We start from the raw sequence: 20151 nt of genomic DNA on the forward strand, positions 1-20151 counted from the left end.
GCTTGACCCATGCTGTCCTGGATGATTGCTCTCCAGAAATGTACTGGCCTAGACTGACAGTACGACCAGGACGGGATGTTTTCGGGTTATTGGAGTTTGGTAGAACAAGCGTGGAGAGTTTTCTCTCTGCCATTGATAGAGTTTTTTGGAGATGACAGGGCATCTGAACTGACAGCGGTCATAGTCAGTATCCAAACTTAGAAATGTGAAAAAATGTGATTGATTGGAGCTGATTCTGTAGTAGAAATCATTATTGGGACTGTTGTGCAAAGGAATGTTCTTTTTTGTGTTCCACTATTTTGTGTATCTATACTTTTTCTCTCTCTGGTATTTGTAGCCAACCTATGCAGACCAGCATAGGCATGTGTGAGGGATGCCAAAGAAATATGGTGCCGCTGGCTTGCCCAAAGACCGCACAGAGTGCTCTGCTGCCAACAGAGCCTCCAGTAATTATAGACCAGGGCTGTGGATACTGTTGCTCTTCAGGCTAAAATGAAACTAAACCCCATATTTTATACTTGGTATTTGGTCGTTTCTTCAGTGTTTAAACACTGTGTTATTTTTGGGCTGTAGCTTGAGTCTCTTGTGTTTATAGTACAGCCTGACTGAGTTAAAGTATAGAATAACTATCAAGAACATAAAGGCAGGAGTAGCTTTGATGCCTTTGTTGACATTGCAAGCCATATGTTTTGTTAAGTCTCCATTTTTGTTATTATGTTGATTAAGATATGTATAAAATACTCAGTTGCACCCCATCTCTGTATCAGTCACTAAATAACTATCAGTTTCTATTTCTAAATTGCAGGTTATGTGGTAGGAAGCTAAATTGTATGTTGATGTTAAATTTACAGTCTTGGCAGTATTCCACCGACACTGTTAAAGCAACAAATGATTAACATGAGTGACACTAAAGCCCATCAGTGAGCTTCCTCACCCCGAGGCCATTCACACTGACCGCTGGCTCCTTTACCAGTACGCTGCTGTTCTTCAAGGACTGTGAGGTCGCTGTCCTGGTGTTCTAATTATGTCAGGGTGGAACTGACTGCAGGCCGCTCTAATTGGCCAACAGGATAGTGGCATCATTTGTTCCTCTGTTATTAGATTTTGAGTGTATGTTAGCACAACAGCCTGCTGGAACCCTTTTTTAATGATCATTTTCATGATTTCTTCACATGGGCTTTCAAATGATTTTGGATGTACCAAATATCCTCTATTTTATAAATTATAAGAGGAAAAACTGACATGTTTAAACTTAAATATATACATTTTTTGTTTGTTTTTGTTTAAGAGAACTACTGCCATACTTTTTATTTAAACGCCTCTTCTCTCCCAAGTCCATCCCAAGTAGACAAGCCATAAGAATTTTTGCCCCTATTGAGCAGCCATAGTACCTAGAGTACCTATTCTGGTGAACTGACACAATGTGTGTCAAGTTAGGTCAGTTTCCACTATCTCTTCTAGTTGATTATAATATGTATGAAGTTAACGGTCTACTGAGCAGGCTCAGAAGCAGTGCTCACAAATGCCAGGTCTACATTCTTCTCGTTAAAGAAGAAGTCTTTAATCCTCGAAATTAGTTCGATTGAAATGCCTCCAAGCTGCTGCTGCTTTGCTGTTAGCTTGCAAGCTTTCCATGCAATGTTAGCTCTCCTGCTAGCAACCAGTGGACTACTGCCATTTACAACTCAATTGATTGGGTTGGCTGTTGGTCAGCACATTGTCAGTGATTTTGTGTCAAGATGGGACTGATGTGTCATGATGGGGGGCTTGAGAGAAGGTCTATTATTAGTGTGCTGAGAATTACTAGCAGTAATAGGAATGGCTTTTTTTTTTTTCTTTTTGAGGGAGGGGTGTAATAAGACTATAGTTTTAAAGATTGAACTCAACAATTAAAGACAGTAGATAATTTAAGGAGGTATAAGTTGACAAGAAATTACACATGAGGCTCTAAAGTTTGATATATGCTTAGTTTTATACAGAATTGTTATCGACTTTTACATTTTTCCTTTAATACAGTAGTTTTGTTTCCATGGCAATGTGTTATCAGTCCCAACACCTACAAATTTTCTGGCTTAAACTCTGTCATTTCAAGTGTGGTCAGTTTCTTAATTGGTGTGGCTTACTACTACTTCCGCACTGTGTGTGCAATTTTCGTTACCATACACAATATCAATTGTTTGATTCTCTTATATTTTGCTAGTAAAAGTTTCAAATAAAAGCAAAAATTTTAATTTTTCTGAAATTCTTCTGTGTCTAAGCTGTTAAGCAGCATGTCTATTAGATATTTTTAAAAGTAGGTATAAATGGAGAGATCTATTATTGACAGACTTATTTTTTGACCAAAACAATAATCAGTATTTTTTTTTCTTCCCTGTCCTCCTCCTCGTTAGCCACAATGAACGGAAGGTGACCTGCAAGCATCCTGTGTCAGGCTTACCCTCGCAAGACAACTGCATCTTTGTCATCAACGAACAGTAAGTCTCTTGTTTTTTTTTCTTTTCTTTCTCTCAGAATGCCACTGTGCAGCATTTTTAGCACTACAGTATGCTGTTGAAACTCCTCATGTGTAGGCAACATTGCATAAGTTGTTGCCGTGCCATCGTCTATTTGCAGTTCTGCCCTTTGAATTCAAAGGCTCTATTCAATGCATCCTCAGTTATGCGGTTTCATAAAGAAATTTCTCAGCAGTAAGAAGGAAAGTTCTGTTAAGAAAAAAAACATTTGTAGGTAACTTTTCATATTTCAAAGACTTAAATTTTAGTGCTGGTGCTAAGGCCCCAGAGTAAAAACCATTATTATTTCAGGCATACATCAAATAGTGGAAAACATGATTAATCACATTTTGGCCCTTGTTTTGACCTGGAGAGAAGTTCATGTCCTTTTCAAATACAGTACAGGGTCAACTGTGTGACGTCCATGTGATCATCTACACTGCTTTCAGTCATCAAATTTTTGCCCACATGACTGAATCAGATGTCAGTCATCTCAAGCTTTTACTTACAGGAGATCAACACTATGACTCTGTCCAGTATTTTCATTACCATCCTCTAACTTCATAACCTTCCTGATTGACTGTTTAAGTCCGCAGCATGTCGAAAGTGAGGACAAATATCTGTCTGCTCCACTGCCCTCCTTAACTAGTTCCCATTCTGATTTACTTCAGTCTGTAAGATTGCTAAATATACACAGCTTACATCACAGCCCACAGCGCTTTCATGGTTTACCCTAGCAATCATAGCTTAATGCTGCGTAGCATGTTCCAGCTCTGCTCAGTTTCTAAGTTAGATTTTAAACCCCATTCATTGTAGATCTCCTCCACTAGATTGTTCCACTAAAATCAAGCCATCACAACTGGTGTCACTTATTTTAGCACCGAATACTGATTGAAACACGTTCTGCTCCAAGACGTATAATTTCACTCTCAAGTGGTTCGGCAGTAAAGAAGAAATCCCCCAGTCGTTCTTTATGAGTACCAGTTTCAGCTTTTTCCAATATGTGGGTTAGAAAGTTTTTTTTTTTTTTCCAGAGCATGCTGTAGTGACCTATTTGTGTCTCTAAAATCTTCTGAGCAGCACTTTTCTTCGGTATAGATTGAATAATCAGGAAAAAAAAGTTTGTGAAGAAGCTTGTTGTACCAGAACTGTGACACTGCACTCGCTTGACACATTCCTCTCTCCACTGTGTTGCTCACACATTTCTGCCGCTTTTCACGCTAAGAAGCACAACATGTCAGTGCTAGATAATATCTAATTTAGCAATTTGAGTTTTATCATTTACAGAATCTGCAAAAAAAAAGGAGAAAAAAGAACGCACATCGGGTCCAGTTAGCGAAGGCAACACAGAAAAGCGGTAAACCTACATGACTCACAATTCGAAGTTTATTACAGAGCATTTCATCCAACAGTTGGCTCTGTTTTAGTAAAAATAGTACAAGGCCAAAATCTGCACCGTGGACGAGTAATAAAAGGCAAAGACGGATTTAAGCTGCCACAGGGATAAAGAGGCCTTGCTGAAAATCTCCGCTTAATCTGCTCTGCACTTTAAATGCACTCAAAACACAAATCTTTGCCTCAGTTTGGCATTATAATCAGTCTAGTATAACATAAAGCCTGCCTCAGCCCACCTTAAGATGGAATAAAAAGTGAGTAATTCAGGTAAAGGAAGCTTAGATTAGATTTGAGTTAATGGATTGGAGAAGACAAGCAGCCATGTTTACTTTGAGTCCCTATTTGTGTCCCATTAGGGTAGATATAGCAATGATATGTGAAGCTTTATTATGAACACTTAAACTGCAGTAAGTTACAGGATCTTCTTTCCCTTAAACAACTCTCAAAAAAGAGCTCTGCTGCTGGAAAGAGGTACAAATAATAAACTGCAGATTTATGTAACAAAACAAATGTCAGTTAGTTACATCATTTTCAATTATTTTTGTAACTTTGCCAGATAATGGGGTGCTTCTCTGGATCACTGGTTGAGCAACTGATCCATGTGCCAAAAGGCTACTGCAGAGGCCCGGGTTTAGCTCCACTCCAACCTGTCCCTACGTGTTACCTTTTAACTTTCTCTCTTTTTCACTTGTCCCTTGTAATTTCCCTCATAATCGCTTGATCCATTGACCGCTCATACTGAGGCTCATATTGAGGCTGTTGGCTTGGAGATGGCCCTGAGCGCTGGATAGCGTTAGCTGTTTTTTCTTTGTTAGTGTCTTTAAAATGTTCACGTTGAGCCGGGTTAGGGTGATTTAAATGTCTCATTAGGTTTGTCGTTAGAATTGTTTTTCCGCCGGTCTCCCTGTGGTTTACTTTGCTGAACTCTGGGTCTTCAGTCACAGTGAAGAGCTCCCACGATAACGACATGTTAGCATGTGGCCGTGAGTGTGTACAGGATCTGCACATGAATAAAACAGATCAGCTGGCAATCAGACATGAGAGGCTGACCGGCTGGTCACCAGTTCAGGCTGTGCACACTGAAAATCAACCATTTCCAGTCTCTGGCTAGTCAATTGCTACACTTTCAACAGGAAATTCTAATAATACTGTAATTATACCGCTTTGTTCTGGAAAGCTGTCACTTATCAAGAGACTGATTTCACATTCTGAAAAGTATTAACAAAACAAAGCTGCTCTATATGTTAACATAGCTAAGAACAGTAACCAGGAACAGTTTCCCTTTCTTTATTTCTCTATTTCTTTAGTTATTGTGAGTTTCACTTCAAGGTTCAGTTTGTAGTCTTCAGTTACATAAATGTGTGACAGGAACACATGACACTGTCACTGCTACATTGCTACGCAGGGTATAATTAAAGCTATTATTTGCACATTAGTGTTCTCAAACTGCTATAATATTCATTAAGAGGCTGTATCACTCATGTGTCATACATACAGCTGTGGTGCGATGTGCGAAGTTACCACTAAAGTGCTGTATGTGCCATGTGACTGTACCCATATCTCTCATTGTCAGCTTCACCATTCTGTTATACTGTGTAAATGTTTTCCTGTTTTTAGTGTTCTGCATGATCATGTGCAGGCTAACAGGAGGTATTTGTTTACAGCAACTCACATGTAAAAATGTTGACCAAAACGCAGTCTCACCACGTGTTCAGCGTGTCAGCTGTTTCACAGTGCAGTTTACTGCGTACCGTACTAGCTGTTCATTTAAAATGTATGTGTCCATTGGAGTGTTAGGGACAATGTTAAAAACAGGGCTGTTTTACTGTAGTGTTGGGTTGATTTTTCTTATTACAGGTTGTCCTTTAGCTAAATTTGCTACTTTAATCATTTTAATTTTCAGCTTACTTGTCCCTAGGGCTGCCACGATTAGTCGACTAGTCACGATTATGTCGACTATCAAAATCGTTGACAACTAATTTAATAGTCGACGCGTTGTTTGAAGCTTTGTAAGATCCCAAAAGACGCAGGAATAAGTAGTAGGATTTAAGAGTGTAATAACGGACTGAAACAGGAGATGGCAGCACTGCATGTACAAGGATGCCAGCTTCTGTTAAACCCCGAAGAAGAAGCAGTGTCCCAGAATTCATAGCGCAGCCCAGCTCAGTTTCCAACAATGGCGGCAGCTAGTTAGTTTTAATATTACTCTTATTATTCTTTCTGGGTCACAAAATAAACGTTTAACATGTTTTCAGGCGAGAATGTAGCTGTGTAAACCTCAAATATCTGCTCAGTTTATCAAGACACCACATATTTTCAAAAGCGCTCCGACGTTTTCGGAGACGTCTGTTACCCACCAGCTCGATAGCGAGCCGGGGTTCAAGGCTCACTAGAGCTGGAGAGAACACTGGACTCCCGGCAAATCGTTTTCAAACCCACCGCCGTCTTTCACTACTCAGGTTAAACGTGATATATAATTCACTTAGATAACTTAAAACTGTTATTGTTTGGCTTTTTTCAGTATTTTACTTGTTCCTGAGTAAATCTGTTTGGCTGAGATTTAAAGTTATAGTTTTTTTACACAGCTGAATAAACGTCAAGCAGACAACTGATTATCAGAAGTGTGAGATGCTCGAGAATTTACTCCGGTGTCCCGTTATATTTTAGATAGCAAGGAGCAGACAGCTGAGTTTATTAAACTTCACCGAAACAGTCTGCAAATGTCATTACAATTTAATAAACTATCATCTTATCTTTATTTTTAGTTAGCACCTTAAACACTTAAAGCTGTAAGCTAATGATAGTCATATAAGAGCAGGTGCATGCTGGTTCAATAAGCTGTACGTTTTACGTCCAATGGATGCATGATCTGATTAGTCGACTAATCAAAATAATCGTTTGTGGCAGCCCTACTTGTCACTATCTTGATACATAATGACATGATGCAAAATAAGATGAGATAAACTTTTCCTGACCGAGTAGTATTTGAGCAAGTGTTACCTGATTACAGTAGTCCTCAAAACCCAATCTCAACAAATTTGTTTTCCCTCTGTTTTGTGGTGTAAAATGTGGAAATGTGTCTCTCAAGCACAGCTGGATGACTGCACCGTTTCTTTTAATGTAAAACAACTTAAATGTGTTTGTCTGTTAATATTTGTCGTTGTTGCGCACTAACAATAGACTCTGCAATATACTTGTACTACAAAATCCCATGATGTGTATCTAACTGTCTGAAACATTTCTTTTGTTCAACTAAACTTTATGAACAGACCCCAAGGAGATCATTACTAACATTTCCTGAGCTAAAGTCAAGCTGCACATCCTTTATAAAAGCCGAGCTGTCAGACAAATCATCTTTTGTACCACTGACTCTTCTTTGTTGAAAGCATACTGGTTTTTTTTGTTTGTTTTTTTTTTAAGTCTGTGGACCAATATAATTGGCCAATATTAGCCTTTTGCCAATCCATCTGTATTAGCATTTATTACAGCCGATTAACGAAAATGAAAACGTTAATGAAGAAATGGGAGAAAAACCCTTCAGCCATGTTATGAGTGGCACTTTGCAGCTTCCCTGCTGACAACACACCTGTTTTGAACACCACAGACTCTACTCTAGCTGCATAACTAAAAAATAGATAAAAAAGATGGATTAAAAAAAAATACATATTTTAATGTTAAGCATATTAAAATGGATTTGAAAAGGGCAAATTACAAAAGGTCGCTGTACTGCCCTATAAACCTCTAAAGTTCTTAAAAAGAACAAAGAATAAGAGTATGCAACATACTGTTCCCAGAGCAGTAAGTAAATAATGCCCAGAGAGTGAGCGCTCTTGTTGTTACCGGTTAAGGCTCCACGGTTTCATATGTTATTAGTTCTGTAAGTAGGGTAATAATAATGTGGGTAATGTGGACCCACAGCAAAAAGGGGTTTAGTTGATCTCGGTTTAGAACCTTTAGTATCTGTAAATCTTTGGTGCACGATCCAGCTCTGTTCTGCTCTACACCAGTGGACCTAGTTACACTGTTACAGATCTGATTATGCTTCCCTTGTGTTCCAACCTTTTGTTCATTAAAAAGATAAAGGCGCAGTTCAGCAGCACACAAAGGTGTTTTAGAGCCGCCTCGTCTCTTTAGAAATGCTGTGTGGTCATTTTAAAATGCGGCCTCAGCCTCTTCGTTCAGTGTTTTGTTTTTTTCCCCCCAGTGTGCTTAGAGTGCTAGGCTTCAGTGACAGTCTAATCCCTGCTCTTTCTGCACACACAGACCCCCACATTTACACAGACACAGAAAATCCATGCAAGGGGCAGCCTGTATCTGTCACTTTTAACACATACAAGTTTGTTGAATTGATGCAGCAACATCTATTTTGTTTGTCTACAATAATGGCTCTATTAGACAAAAGGTTGATTGCACAGTTCGCCTAATTTCAACTTTTACTCTGTGCGGAATATTTAGAGTTCAACCTTAAGATCTGATGTTCAGTTCTCGGTCTCATTTGAGAGTGTTTAGTGTTGAAAACTATAATGACACTGGCGAAAACTAAAATGGAAAAACTGTTGCCGCGACATTGATCTTAAGACAGACTGGCACGCTGTACAGACCTTCCTTCCCGTAGGTAACAGAGCAGCTCGACATTGCTGAAAACAGAACGTCACATGGCCTTTTCAGCTTGACTTTTGGGTTCATTGACTTTGTTGTTGACATTGAGCTCTGGTGAACACAGCGGTGAGTGTTGCCCGTGGTATTTCACTATACAGTGATTTCCACTGTGGGCAGTGCTGTCAGGAGGCAAGCCCCATCCTAAACCAGACAACAGGAATTGAAAACAGACAGGCATTCAAAACAGCATGATAAGAGTATGAATAGTGGCATATAAGCCATGTGGGTATTATTGTATCATTTTACACTAAATAAACGAAAGTTAAACAAAATATAGGAATGTGTTGGTTTTCATTGTGTGTGCACATGTATGTGTTTGTGGTGTTTTGACTCTAAATAACTGTGAAATAATTACTGGTGAGGCCCTGGGAACACTGCTCAATTCATTGGCCGAGTATTGATATCAGCTGATATTAGCTGAACATCCTGTGTGTAACACTTTGAAGGCTGATGCCGGTGTATTTGCAAATAAGATGGCATTTACTGATGGCGGTGGATGATATATATCTGCTGTGTCACATCAATTTTGCACAGGCTAAATGTTCAAAGTGTGGTAAAGAGCTGAAAGGGATGGATGCAGCTCAGGTGGTTGAATAGATTGTCCAGCAGATCGGAAGGTCAGTGGGTTGCTCCTCGGCTCCTCCAGTCTATGTGTCAAACTAGCCTTGGGGAAGATGCTGAAACCCAAGTTGTCCCTGATGCGTCTATCGGCGTGTGTCTCTTTGTGAATGTTCGATAAGTGCTTTTTTGTGCAGATAAATCACCGTATGAATGAAGCTTGTAGTAGAAAGTGCTTTCACTGCAAAGGATTGAGTAGAAAGGGGCTATATAAGTGTCACACCGTATGAGCTTTATGGCTTATAACTCTTTGTGATAGAGTATGAAATGGATTTTTACTCCCGAACCTTATTGTTGAGTTCTTTCTTTTAAATACTGGTTTCAGTGAAACGTTTCATAGTGATGCATCCTTAATTTTTAAGATGTTGATCAGAGAAGAACACTATTGATTATAGATTTATTTATTTTTTCATGTTGGTAAATTGCAAATGACTGGTGTTGGTTTGGTATTCTGCAAATCTTCCGTACATGTTTCTAGTGTGATTAGGAATATCTTTTTTTGTGTGTGTGCATGTGTTCAGTCACTTGTAAAAAGATCTGTAATGATTACGTGTTCCTTATTTTTCATATTAGATTAGATTTTTATGTTGTATTCTGTTTGCTTTTCCAATAAGCACTGAAATTTCCAAATAGAATATGTATTGTAGTGTGGGTGTTTTAGGTTGTCAGGGCTGTAATGCAAAGTAATTTCTCAATTTTGTTTTTAATGTGCCTATAGTCGAAGGCCAGCTCTTACATTAAAGCTATCAAATTGACACATTTGTATCTTCTCGGTTTGATTGCATGCGGAATGATTATCACTTCCAAGCTAATTATCTGTAGCCGAGAGCCTAGATGTGTCGTGATGCCAAATAGAGCATCAAATAAAGCACTATACCTCTTACAGTGCAGTCATTTCACACGTTCCATCCTTCCCGACCTTTATTAGATGACAATTTGACTCACCAGTGATTATGCTTTAATAAGGATTTCATGAGTCAGTGGAAGTGCTCAAAACGTTTAGACCTCATTTTCAGAAGCAAATTTATTGGACTGAGAAGAAGGCAAATCTCAGTAGTTACTCACCCATCTGTAAAAGCGCCTTTTCTTTAGATAAATGAGTTAGTCACTCGTCACTCGTGTATGTGTATCCATATATCTAGTCACATACTTTCATATCTGAAATTATCAGAAAACATTAATAACATACTGCTGCTTTTTCTAACTAAGCTTTCCCGTCTAACTAACTACTGTACGTAGCTTTCCTTCTAAATGCCGGTAAGACCGGGTCGGTCTGTAATAGTCATTGTTTCGAGGAGTTTCCAGGTGACATCAGATCTGTCCCTTTGCTGCACGGGAATGAACATCCTGTGTGTGTCACGTATGGTCGTCCATCGTGATCCCCTTTTTGTGTTTGTGCACCTTGGGTATGACCGCATGGTTTGAACTGTTTCTAATTGAATGCTTATGTTTTCTTATGTTTTCTTGTTGCATTTCTAACAGACGGTTGCACTGAAAGATGGAACTTGGTGATAAAACATGATCTGGACCGTACAAATGTTATATTGTTGATCACATGGCTCGGTTAGATCGGGGAGTGTTTTTAATGCAGAGTCAGCAGTTTCAGCCCTTACGTGCAGCAGAATCACTGGATCTGTGGAGATATCACTGCTGCAGTATTTTTGATCCCCTTTGGTTTTCATGCCTTGTTCCCACTGGACCACAGCATTGTTCCTATCTTAGTGAATGTAGGACATCTCCGTGGGTCGTGTACTGCTTATTCACGTGGTGTTCTTTCATATGCCACAATTACTGATCCTGTTATGCTTTTCCTTTAAAAATAAGACAGATTTTGTCTTTTAAGAAACATCCTGACCCTGTTCACTGCTGCAGCTGCTGCTTCTGGATATGTCAGGCGCACTTTGCAGGACATTCACTTTAAGCTCTTAGAGAACTTAAAATGTATCAGCAGTGACAGGGTGGGAGTAATTGGTTTGATTCATAAGCCCATGTTGAGATCTCATTATAACAGAGCTTGAACTTCAGAGGACAGACAGGGAAACATATGATAAGGGCTGCCTGCTCATATTCCTGCTCCTCTGAAGGTCACTGGAGATAAATATGTTGGATATAACACAGTGTCTATTTCTGATTAATGACTTGCTTGTCTGCTCTTGGCATGTTGTGCGTTTTGTTTAGATCTGCTTCCAAAGTGCCGGCGAATGAGAAGAAGGAACAACCAGTAAGCACCATGAGTGAGGCCTCTAACTACACGGGCGGCTCGGAGCAAGCTGCAAACCCCAGTAGCCCCGGAGGAAGGGTGAGTGACAGGGGGGCTTACGATTCATGCCCGTTATGTTAGAAAATAATGGGAAAAACAAGTGGATCACATTTTAATGGCTTAAAACATCTAGATGTTTCTTTTCCGTGTGTGTGTTGAGCTTAATTTGATTTAACTTGTAGCCCTCAAGACCTTCTAAAAAAATTCACAACTTCGGGAAACGATCCAACTCCATCAGGAGGAATCCCGGTGCCCCGGTTATCAAGAGAAACTGGCTGTATAAACAGGTGAGTAGGAGTGCACGGCTCCAGGTAATCTTTACTCCAGAAAATGCAATCAGAAATTTAAAGGACAGATCATACAATTTGTTTTCTTCGACGCATGTGTGTATCAATATTTTTAAACCACTGTGGTTATAACTGAAATGTATCAACGTGCGGATGGATTTTTGCAGAAATCTTTTTGGTTATACCCTGACCTTTTGTCTTACACCACCCTGTTAACAATTTGTGTGAAAGTGCAAAATATCAATAAAGTTGATAAACATGGAAAAAATACGTTAAACAGCATGTTAGCATTATTAGTCCGAGCATGCTCACGTCAGGAGCTCCCCTGATTTCTGCTGGATAGTATTATCTTTGGAGTCAGAGGCAAGGAAAAGCTTGGCTATACAAAGGTGATAATATAAAACAGTGTTGGGTCTGTTTCCATTTTTAACTGCAAGTGGTTATGCAGCAGCAGCAGTAGTCTTAAGATGAGCACAATCTGAGCATTTCTTTGTGCATCTCTGTTTTTGCTCATCCAGCAGGGCCACTGTATGAATGCAAACCTCCCTGGTTACTTACAGAAGAGTAAAAAGGGGCCAGACCGGACACCCTTGTGCATCCTAACTGGGAGTTTCATTTAGCGGTGATTGCAGGCACCCTGTGCAGTTTTGTGAGCACACGATGGGCTCCTTTGGTGCAGCTGCCAGCTGCTTTTTTCTTTGGAAACATCAATCAGGGTGACGTAGATCAAGCAAAAGACTCACAAATCTGCTAGCCTGAATAAAAGCTGGATTTGCACTTTTATTTCCCTGCCTCATTGAAAACTGGAAGCCATTGAAGTCCTTGGCTGAGGGGAAGCTGCAGTCCTTCGGTTGGTCCGCTGCTAGAACAAAGTGCCGCAGTGATTGATGTGATAGCGAAAGCCTCCAGAGAGCAAGATTCGACAGAACTTTTTGATAAAGTTTATTTATTCTTCTGCTACTGACATTCAAAAAAGGGGGGGTTAAGACCTGGATTTAATTGAGGAAAGGTGGTGGACACAAGATCTTTAAAACTTGTTACATTTCACATCTACCTCTTTTATGAACATACGGCGCAGCATCTGGTATTTTGAATCTCTCTTGATACTAATGTTTTAACCATTCTGGTTTGTGGAAGTGAATTTCCATTTCAAGTAAACTGCAGCCCACATGCCGTTTGACCATAATGACAGAGTTGTTAAGATCCCCCCTCCTGCTTTTGTCTCCTGGTGGAGGCTACGATTAAGGACTTTGCTCAAGTTTTCCATTAAAGTAAACCAGGGAGTTAATACCCTTTACTTCACCCTTCATCTTTTTCAGGCAGCAGCGTTAAAGGCTTTGAGCTGATACTGAAGAACAACTTAAGCAGAGGAAGTTTGTGTGTGTGTGTGTTGCATTGTCTTTGTTTCATGCCACAAATTAAGTTTCCCCATCTCAGGCCAAAAATAGCTAAATTTGAGAGTCCGAAATTTTGCAGTGCTGATCGGATGACTTCCATAACCCGTCTTCATTTAAGCAAGGGGTTATTTCATAATTTCCAAAGTTCAGAGAGGCATTTTGGATCACAAATGCAAAATGGTGACCTGTCTCAGCTGGAAACCTAGAAAGTCGTACACAATTATGTAATACAACAAAGAAGTGATTGGCTGTTAATCCTTAGAGATGATGTAGCAAACAATTGATCACATGGAAAGGATTGTATCACAGGACTACAGCATGTGCTGAATAGGATAAAAAAAGACAAAGATATTAGAAAAAAATCAAAGCCCCAAACATTTGTGGAGTTAATGTCCTCTATTGCTCTGGTGTCTTTTCAGGACAGTACAGGGATGAAGCTATGGAAGAAGAGGTGGTTTGTCCTTTCTGACCTCTGCCTCTTCTACTACAGAGGTGAGTTCAGTCCTGTCATCTAGCGGCACCGGTTGTCGATTAATAGTTCAAGTGCTTTTGTGATCTTCAACAACAAGCGATGCCTTTTCTCATCATTGTTATGTCTGAGTCCCTGTGATAAAGAACATGTCAGGACCAACTGAGGAGACTTATCAGGTGAAAAAGCTTGCAACATCACCTTTTTTTCCATCAAGCAAAGCCAGGTCCTTACGCAAGACCTGGATGCAGAGTTAAACATTAAAGCATACTAATAGGATTCCACACTTAATGTTAAGTCATGATGAAACAAGATGAAACAAGTTTATTGAATGATTCCTTTTTATGCAAGTCATGTCATCATTCATGCTTTTACATGATAGGAGTCTGAAAGTAGTGTTAGTAGTAGTTACACTCACTTACTGTAGTTTGCATTTTTGTAAAATGTGTGGACATTTCGATGCGATTTATCGATTTTATATAATCTATTATTGATTAAAATGTGATTTTAATGGCTGTTCTCTCATGTTGGACCAATCTTCACATCTAATTTTGACACATCTCTGTTTGGAGAATGTTTAAAGTGTAGACCAAGTGTAAACTAGGTGTGCTGTTTGAAACTGTGAGAAAATACAAGCCTTACCTTTGTACAAGGCTGCACTTCCCAGTGCCGCCGCTTTATGCAGATGTAGTCGTCATTTCTGCTGATCAGGATGACATCCAGTCTGTGTTATTTCTGGTGTCTGCCATTCCCGTCGCCTTCTTTCCACCCACTGACTGACAAAAGCCGCGGACAGCGGCGGACCCAAAGGCTTTATCCAGATGGATATGTTGAGAAACTGTATCCATCAGCAGAGAGTGGGCAGAGAGGTCGTGAACTCTGCTGCTTCATCTGAATACATCCGTTATCTGCTGTTGTAGTTATCACTCTATTTCTGCGCATCAGGATATCCCATGATGAGACTGCTCTGCTGAAGCCTCTGCCTGTTGTGTTTTTTGAAAGAGGCAGTGGCAAAGAGCCCGGTTGGTTGCAGACAGGTGACGCTGTCAAAAATCCATCCGCCCCTCTTTTGAAAATCAGTTAAGCGAGGCAGGTCTCTAACACAACTTCTGAGCAAACAGCTCGACTTCTGATATGTTTGGGAATGTCCAGATTGATGTTACCATATATTTCCCTAAATATTACTCACAATGTTGAACTTTATTCATGATCAGCCTTATTCATTCCATCATCGCCAATATGTGTTAAAAGACTTTGACTCTAACATAATGGTTTTGAGTAACACACATGCAAACTTGCACATAAACCAGACAAAGTCCATGCCTATAAGGGATTGCAGCAGTCACTGTTTTGTTTTCCTGCACTGTTTTGGGTAAGCAGTACAGTTTGCTTTTATGGAATTTGGAGAGTAAGCTACTCTGCTTAAACTTGGGACCCAATCTAATCCCCCCCCATGTGGAGTGTGCACAATTGTCAATGTGGAACCCTGTCTGTTAACTTAATGAGGATTAGAGCAGCCTAGCTGCATACAGAACTGAATCAGTGCTCATCTTTTCCAATGTTTTGACTTGGTATCCTATGTTTATCTGACCAAAACACTGCACAGTTTTTCCTTTCACAGTCCACTTGACTTGCGTCCTGTTTACAAATAACGCTTTAAGATAAGAGTTGACAATATAGTGTATATATATATACACACTGTGTTTTGTTTTTCCTCTGTAGATGAAAAAGAGGAGGGGATTCTCGGCAGTATCCTCCTGCCAAGCTTTCGTATATCCATGTTGTCTGTGGACGATCACATTACCAGAAAATATGCCTTCAAGGTCAGTGCATGTTTTCATTCCTGTCAGACTTTGTTAGGCTGCATATTTTATGGTTTATTACACTTAAAGAAGAAAAGACAGGAATTAGTTTTCTAGAGAAAATGGAAAAACTTGTAGATAAGGCCATAAAAATAAATGTGCAAGTCTCACAGAAGGTACATTTTAAAACTGGTGCTGCAGTGGCTCTTATCGTGATCTCACAATATATGTATGTGTATTTTTAGACATGTTGAGCAGTTTCTAGGTTTTATTTCCTATTTAACACGTTGGTTGTTACTTCAGAAGTTTTGGTTGATTGACAAAGCGAGATGTTTAGTCGCTAATGCTAACAACTAAAGTACGACTCATATTTCTACACTGACTACTGACAGCAGTGAGGTAGGACTACAGTACTATGATGCTATAAGTTGACTCGCAGGATTCAAGTTTCAGGGCAACGGACTTATAATATGAGATCACAGTGGTGTGTAAAGGATTTGACTGTGGGTTCTTCATAAACCCAAAGAGACAACAAAGTTGTCCTGCCAAGCACAGCCAAACACAGACGCCCAGGAGTCTGCTCAAGGTCTCTCCAACCACACAGCCCACTCCTTTTCCAACTTAGATTCAGGCTGAAAAAACCCCCAAAACAAGACTTAGAAAAGAGAAAAGCATGAAAGCAGGACACAAGCTCTTCAGTTCAGTGATTCACTCAGAAATGGGATGACCTTTTGACTGTATATTTTTCATTCTCAACTTTTCCTGTCTCTTGTTGTGGCCAAAGGTCATATCAGTAAGTGTGTTATTTCTAAAAATTATTGTGAAGCAATTAGAAAAATTATAGTCTTGTCTTTTTTTAAACATTGGAAAACTGCACATTGAGGTTGTTTACGAAGCATTATGTCTCTTCCTGTGTTTGTTTTAACAATATATTGGTTTGTTCACCACGAGGGAACCAAGAGACAACCGACCATGTGTCTGCCATACAATGCACTGAATGGTAAGTATTGTGGCAGATTTACTTCCCTAATCTAGCATGACTTAAGGATTTGATTTATTATCATTAACTGCAGAGAATATCTCACAAGTCAGCACCGATTGCCATTAGTTGCTAAAAAAAAAGTGTGTGTGCGCGTGTGTGTGCGCGCGTGTGTGTGTGTGCGTGTGCGTGTGTGTGTGTGTGTGTGTGTGTGTGTGTGTGTGTGTGTGTGTGTGTGTGTAAAATGCAATATTCTACCCTCCTGTTATTGTGAGGAAACCTTAAAAATCCTAGTCAACCAGTTTTTGTCTTCTCTCTTTCAGGTAACTGTGTGGATAACTCTTCCTGTCCTTGATCCCGTGTACTGTCAAAACAGGCGACACATCCCAACATGAGGACGTACTACTTTTGCACAGACACAGCCAAAGAGATGGAATCTTGGATGAAAGTGATGACAGATGCTGCACTCGTGCAGTCAGAGCCAGTCAAAAGGTTTGTAAGAGCTTTGACAATAAAGTCATGTTTGCTGAGTGGGTGTGTCATTTTTGAATTGCGAGCGCATGGGGGGGGGTTTGAAAAAGCCATTTGAGGACAGTTCTTCAAACTAGTACTAACAGCTGTGCATCACGTGGTTCATTTCTAGACTCTGATTTCTGTTTGTACTGGAAGAGAGTACTTTTAAATTCCCTGTTAAGTTCTTCGGCAACACTTCAACACCCACTTTTGACATCTCTGGTCTCTGGGTTTGTTGAAGAAGCTACGATGTTCTTTCATGTTATGTAACTGTTTCAAGCGCTAAAGTTTATTATGGAGTAACATACATAAGACTGTGGGTGCACTGTGAAGGCATGATGCAGGTGGTTTAAGGGATGATGTGCACAGCTGCGCTGGCTGATCAGGATCACTGACTCATCAGGACAGGGTTTTTTTTTTTCCTTCTTCTTTTTTAAACTATGTTAAATATCTGCCATTTGGCAGGCTGCCTGTCTAATGCCCTGCTTTTACATGGGCGAGCAGAAATGTAATAGTAACGAGCAGTGTAATTACACAGAGCAGTAGTGCCTGAAATCCTCTGAAAGTCTCTGCTAAATGGGACCGTGTGATGCTACTATAAGATTATCTTATATAACTACACATTGTTCAAAACAAAAAGGTTCTGTAATTTCATCTTTTTTTTAAATTTACTTCATCGTTTGTTTTGCAGTTGTGTAACTTGAATGCTCGCAGGGCTAAATGTGTGCTCTGCTTGGTTGGTGGAGGCACAGAAAGATGGAGAAGTCATTAAGTGACTAGTGCTGCTATTTGAAACTATACAAGTGGAAACTCTGAAGGAATGCCTTTTCTGCAGCTCTCTTATTGCTAACCCAGTGAGCCATGCTGCTGAGAGGAATTTGCCAAACTTTGAAGTTGTGACCTTATGTCTGTCTAAGGTCAAGGCATAGTGGCATCTATTACCTCTAGATAACTCGCTAGGGAGCACAGAGTGGTATGCAGGTCTTCTAGACAGGAGGCAAAAGAGAGAAGCAAATGGATTACTGGGATCTGAGCATCACTTTTCTGAAGTGTCTCAGCTGAGGTATTGTTTTACTGGAGATATCTGATTTCCTTTTACACGCCTCCCCTTCTCTGGCAGCTGGAAGAGGCATTGTGCACTTTGCTTTAGTTTGAACTGAATTCACAACATTAGTTGTGTAGTATATTGTAGTATAAACCTAAAAATGTGAATCAAACATCGTTTACAGCAATTCCTACCAAATAATTAGTTGGACATGAATCATCTCACCCAGATTTACGTAAGGGTTAATCACATTAAAGACATTTTAGCCTATTGTCTGAGGTTGTAACAGTTTTTACATGAACAACAAAAGGAAGGAACGATGCCTGAATACTTAGGTGCAAACTTCCACATGTGCTTGTATGACATCATCCAAGCAAGACGAACAGCAATGCTTCTCAGCTCAAACGTGGCTAAATTGGAAAAAATACAAACACAACAGAAGACCAAGCCAAATACTGTGTGGAATACAATACAAATGTGGAAACCGTTTATGGATCCATTCAGAAAACTAAAAGGGCACTTTTCAGCATCAGCAGCTACTTTATGCCTCATTGGTTTCATATTCATATCAACAAGCATCAAGTTAACAGTTCATGTAGTAATACAGTCTGTAGGATTAAGTTAACAGTGCTTTCAGAGGGGTTGTAAACAGATTACAAAGGCGGGAAGATAAAACAACACGCCACTCTCAGATTTCACTTGAAGACAAGCGTATCTTAAGTCTGGATAATCCAAAATGTCTATTGAAAGAGTTCCAGTGTTTTGTGATTTTTCAAGCCTGAACCTTCTTGTCTCTTTTAGGTTGGACAAACTAAAAGTGGAGCAGTGTGGACCTCAAGAGATCAACCATGTGGCCAACCATAGAACAGAAACCGAAATCCAGAAGAATGAGCGCAACCGTGAGGTTGACCGTGAGCACGCAGCCGTCTCCCCCACCACAGAAGAAGAGGAGAGAAAGCAGCGAGATGCAGAGCGCTACGGCTTCCAGAAGGATGGGGCCGACCGTGAACGTCCACTCACCAAAATAAACAGTATCAAACTGCAGCCAGCGCAGGCGGCAGCCATCAAGGCTAATATGACCTCGCCGCAGCCTCAGACCGAGGTTGACGGATCACAACACAGCCCCCAAGTTAATGGATCTGGAGAACAGCGTCCAGCTAATGGGACTGGAGTCCCTCCTCTGCAAAGTTCCCCACATGAGCCGGATCGCAGCCTGAGTCGGACCAGCTCGATGCAGCAGCTGGAGCAGTGGGTTCGCACACAGAGAGGACGTGGCCAGGACGACGATACCAGAAGGTTGGTTCAGTGCTATGCCCAAAAAAACCCGTCTTGACATGATACTGTATAAGCTTTAAATGTAATTGTTTGATTATAACATGCGTACACTGCAAGAAGAGAAATGATGCTATTCAGATGGCGCTGTCGTCTGTACAGTAGCACCAGTTATCTTCAGATTACTCCACAAGAGTCAAATCTTAGACTGTTTCCACAACATGAAGTCAGATTTGGCTTTATTGGGTGGAAAGTATGACACTGGTCTCCTCTTAGTTCTAAGTAGTTAAAGTATATTGATGAGGTTTTGATGAGAGGATTTAATAAGCTGGTTCTTGATTCCCATCCCTGGTGTTCACATTTTTGTTAAAAATACATGTTTTAGTCAAGAGATACGTTTGTCATCAGGCTTGTGTTCATATTTGACACAGCTTTGCCTCATTCTGTGGTTATTTGTTTTTTTTTAACAAATAGACATACACACTCGCTTTAGAGTATACCATGGGCAAAACTAATAAGGCCTCAGTAAATATTTTTGTGTTGGCCCTCTGAGGTAAACATTTAATTCTCTCTCCATTAATCTCTTTCAGCTCCTTTTGTCATGACATGCATGTTCTCTAGACGGATGTGTAGCAGTCACAAGCCTTTATTATAACACTGGTATACTGGGATTTAAAGACCAGTGAGTGTTTTAGCCCGGATCTGTCAGGTCTTCTTATTATTAAGCTCTCCGTACTGACTTTGAACTCACTGAGTAAGTGGAACTTCTTAAAGCCTTGCTGTCAATAGTAAGGTCTAATTTGTTTCTGAGTAGGGAATTGCTTTGCGAGATTCTCTAAAGACACACATGTAAACAGATAAAATAAGAATCATCCTTGTTTGATACTTAATTAGAATGATACTCAGCGTGAAGTGCTTTTCAACTACAAAGTTTAAACCAAACCAACAAATGAAAAGATTCAT

At 40.0% G+C, this 20151-nt stretch overlaps 1 protein-coding gene across 2 annotated transcripts in view; it reads left to right on the forward strand.

Moving 5' to 3' along the window:
- Positions 1-20151, forward strand: part of LOC146628086 (pleckstrin homology domain-containing family A member 5-like) — a 90308-nt gene that overhangs the window by 51165 nt on the left and 18992 nt on the right. For both annotated transcript variants that reach the window (XM_085359347.1, XM_085359346.1), the window contains exons 4-10: positions 2391-2474; positions 11343-11463; positions 11607-11711; positions 13528-13600; positions 15300-15400; positions 16735-16850; positions 18718-19212. In XM_085359347.1, the coding sequence (XP_085215473.1) occupies positions 2391-2474; positions 11343-11463; positions 11607-11711; positions 13528-13600; positions 15300-15400; positions 16735-16850; positions 18718-19212 (1095 nt within the window). The remainder of the gene's footprint in view (positions 1-2390; positions 2475-11342; positions 11464-11606; positions 11712-13527; positions 13601-15299; positions 15401-16734; positions 16851-18717; positions 19213-20151) is intronic.

Source organism: Diplotaxodon limnothrissa, linkage group LG7 (genome assembly GCF_057381915.1).
Source record: "Diplotaxodon limnothrissa isolate DT_005_m linkage group LG7, D_limnothrissa_male_GT1.1, whole genome shotgun sequence".
NCBI lineage: Eukaryota > Metazoa > Chordata > Actinopteri > Cichliformes > Cichlidae > Diplotaxodon > Diplotaxodon limnothrissa.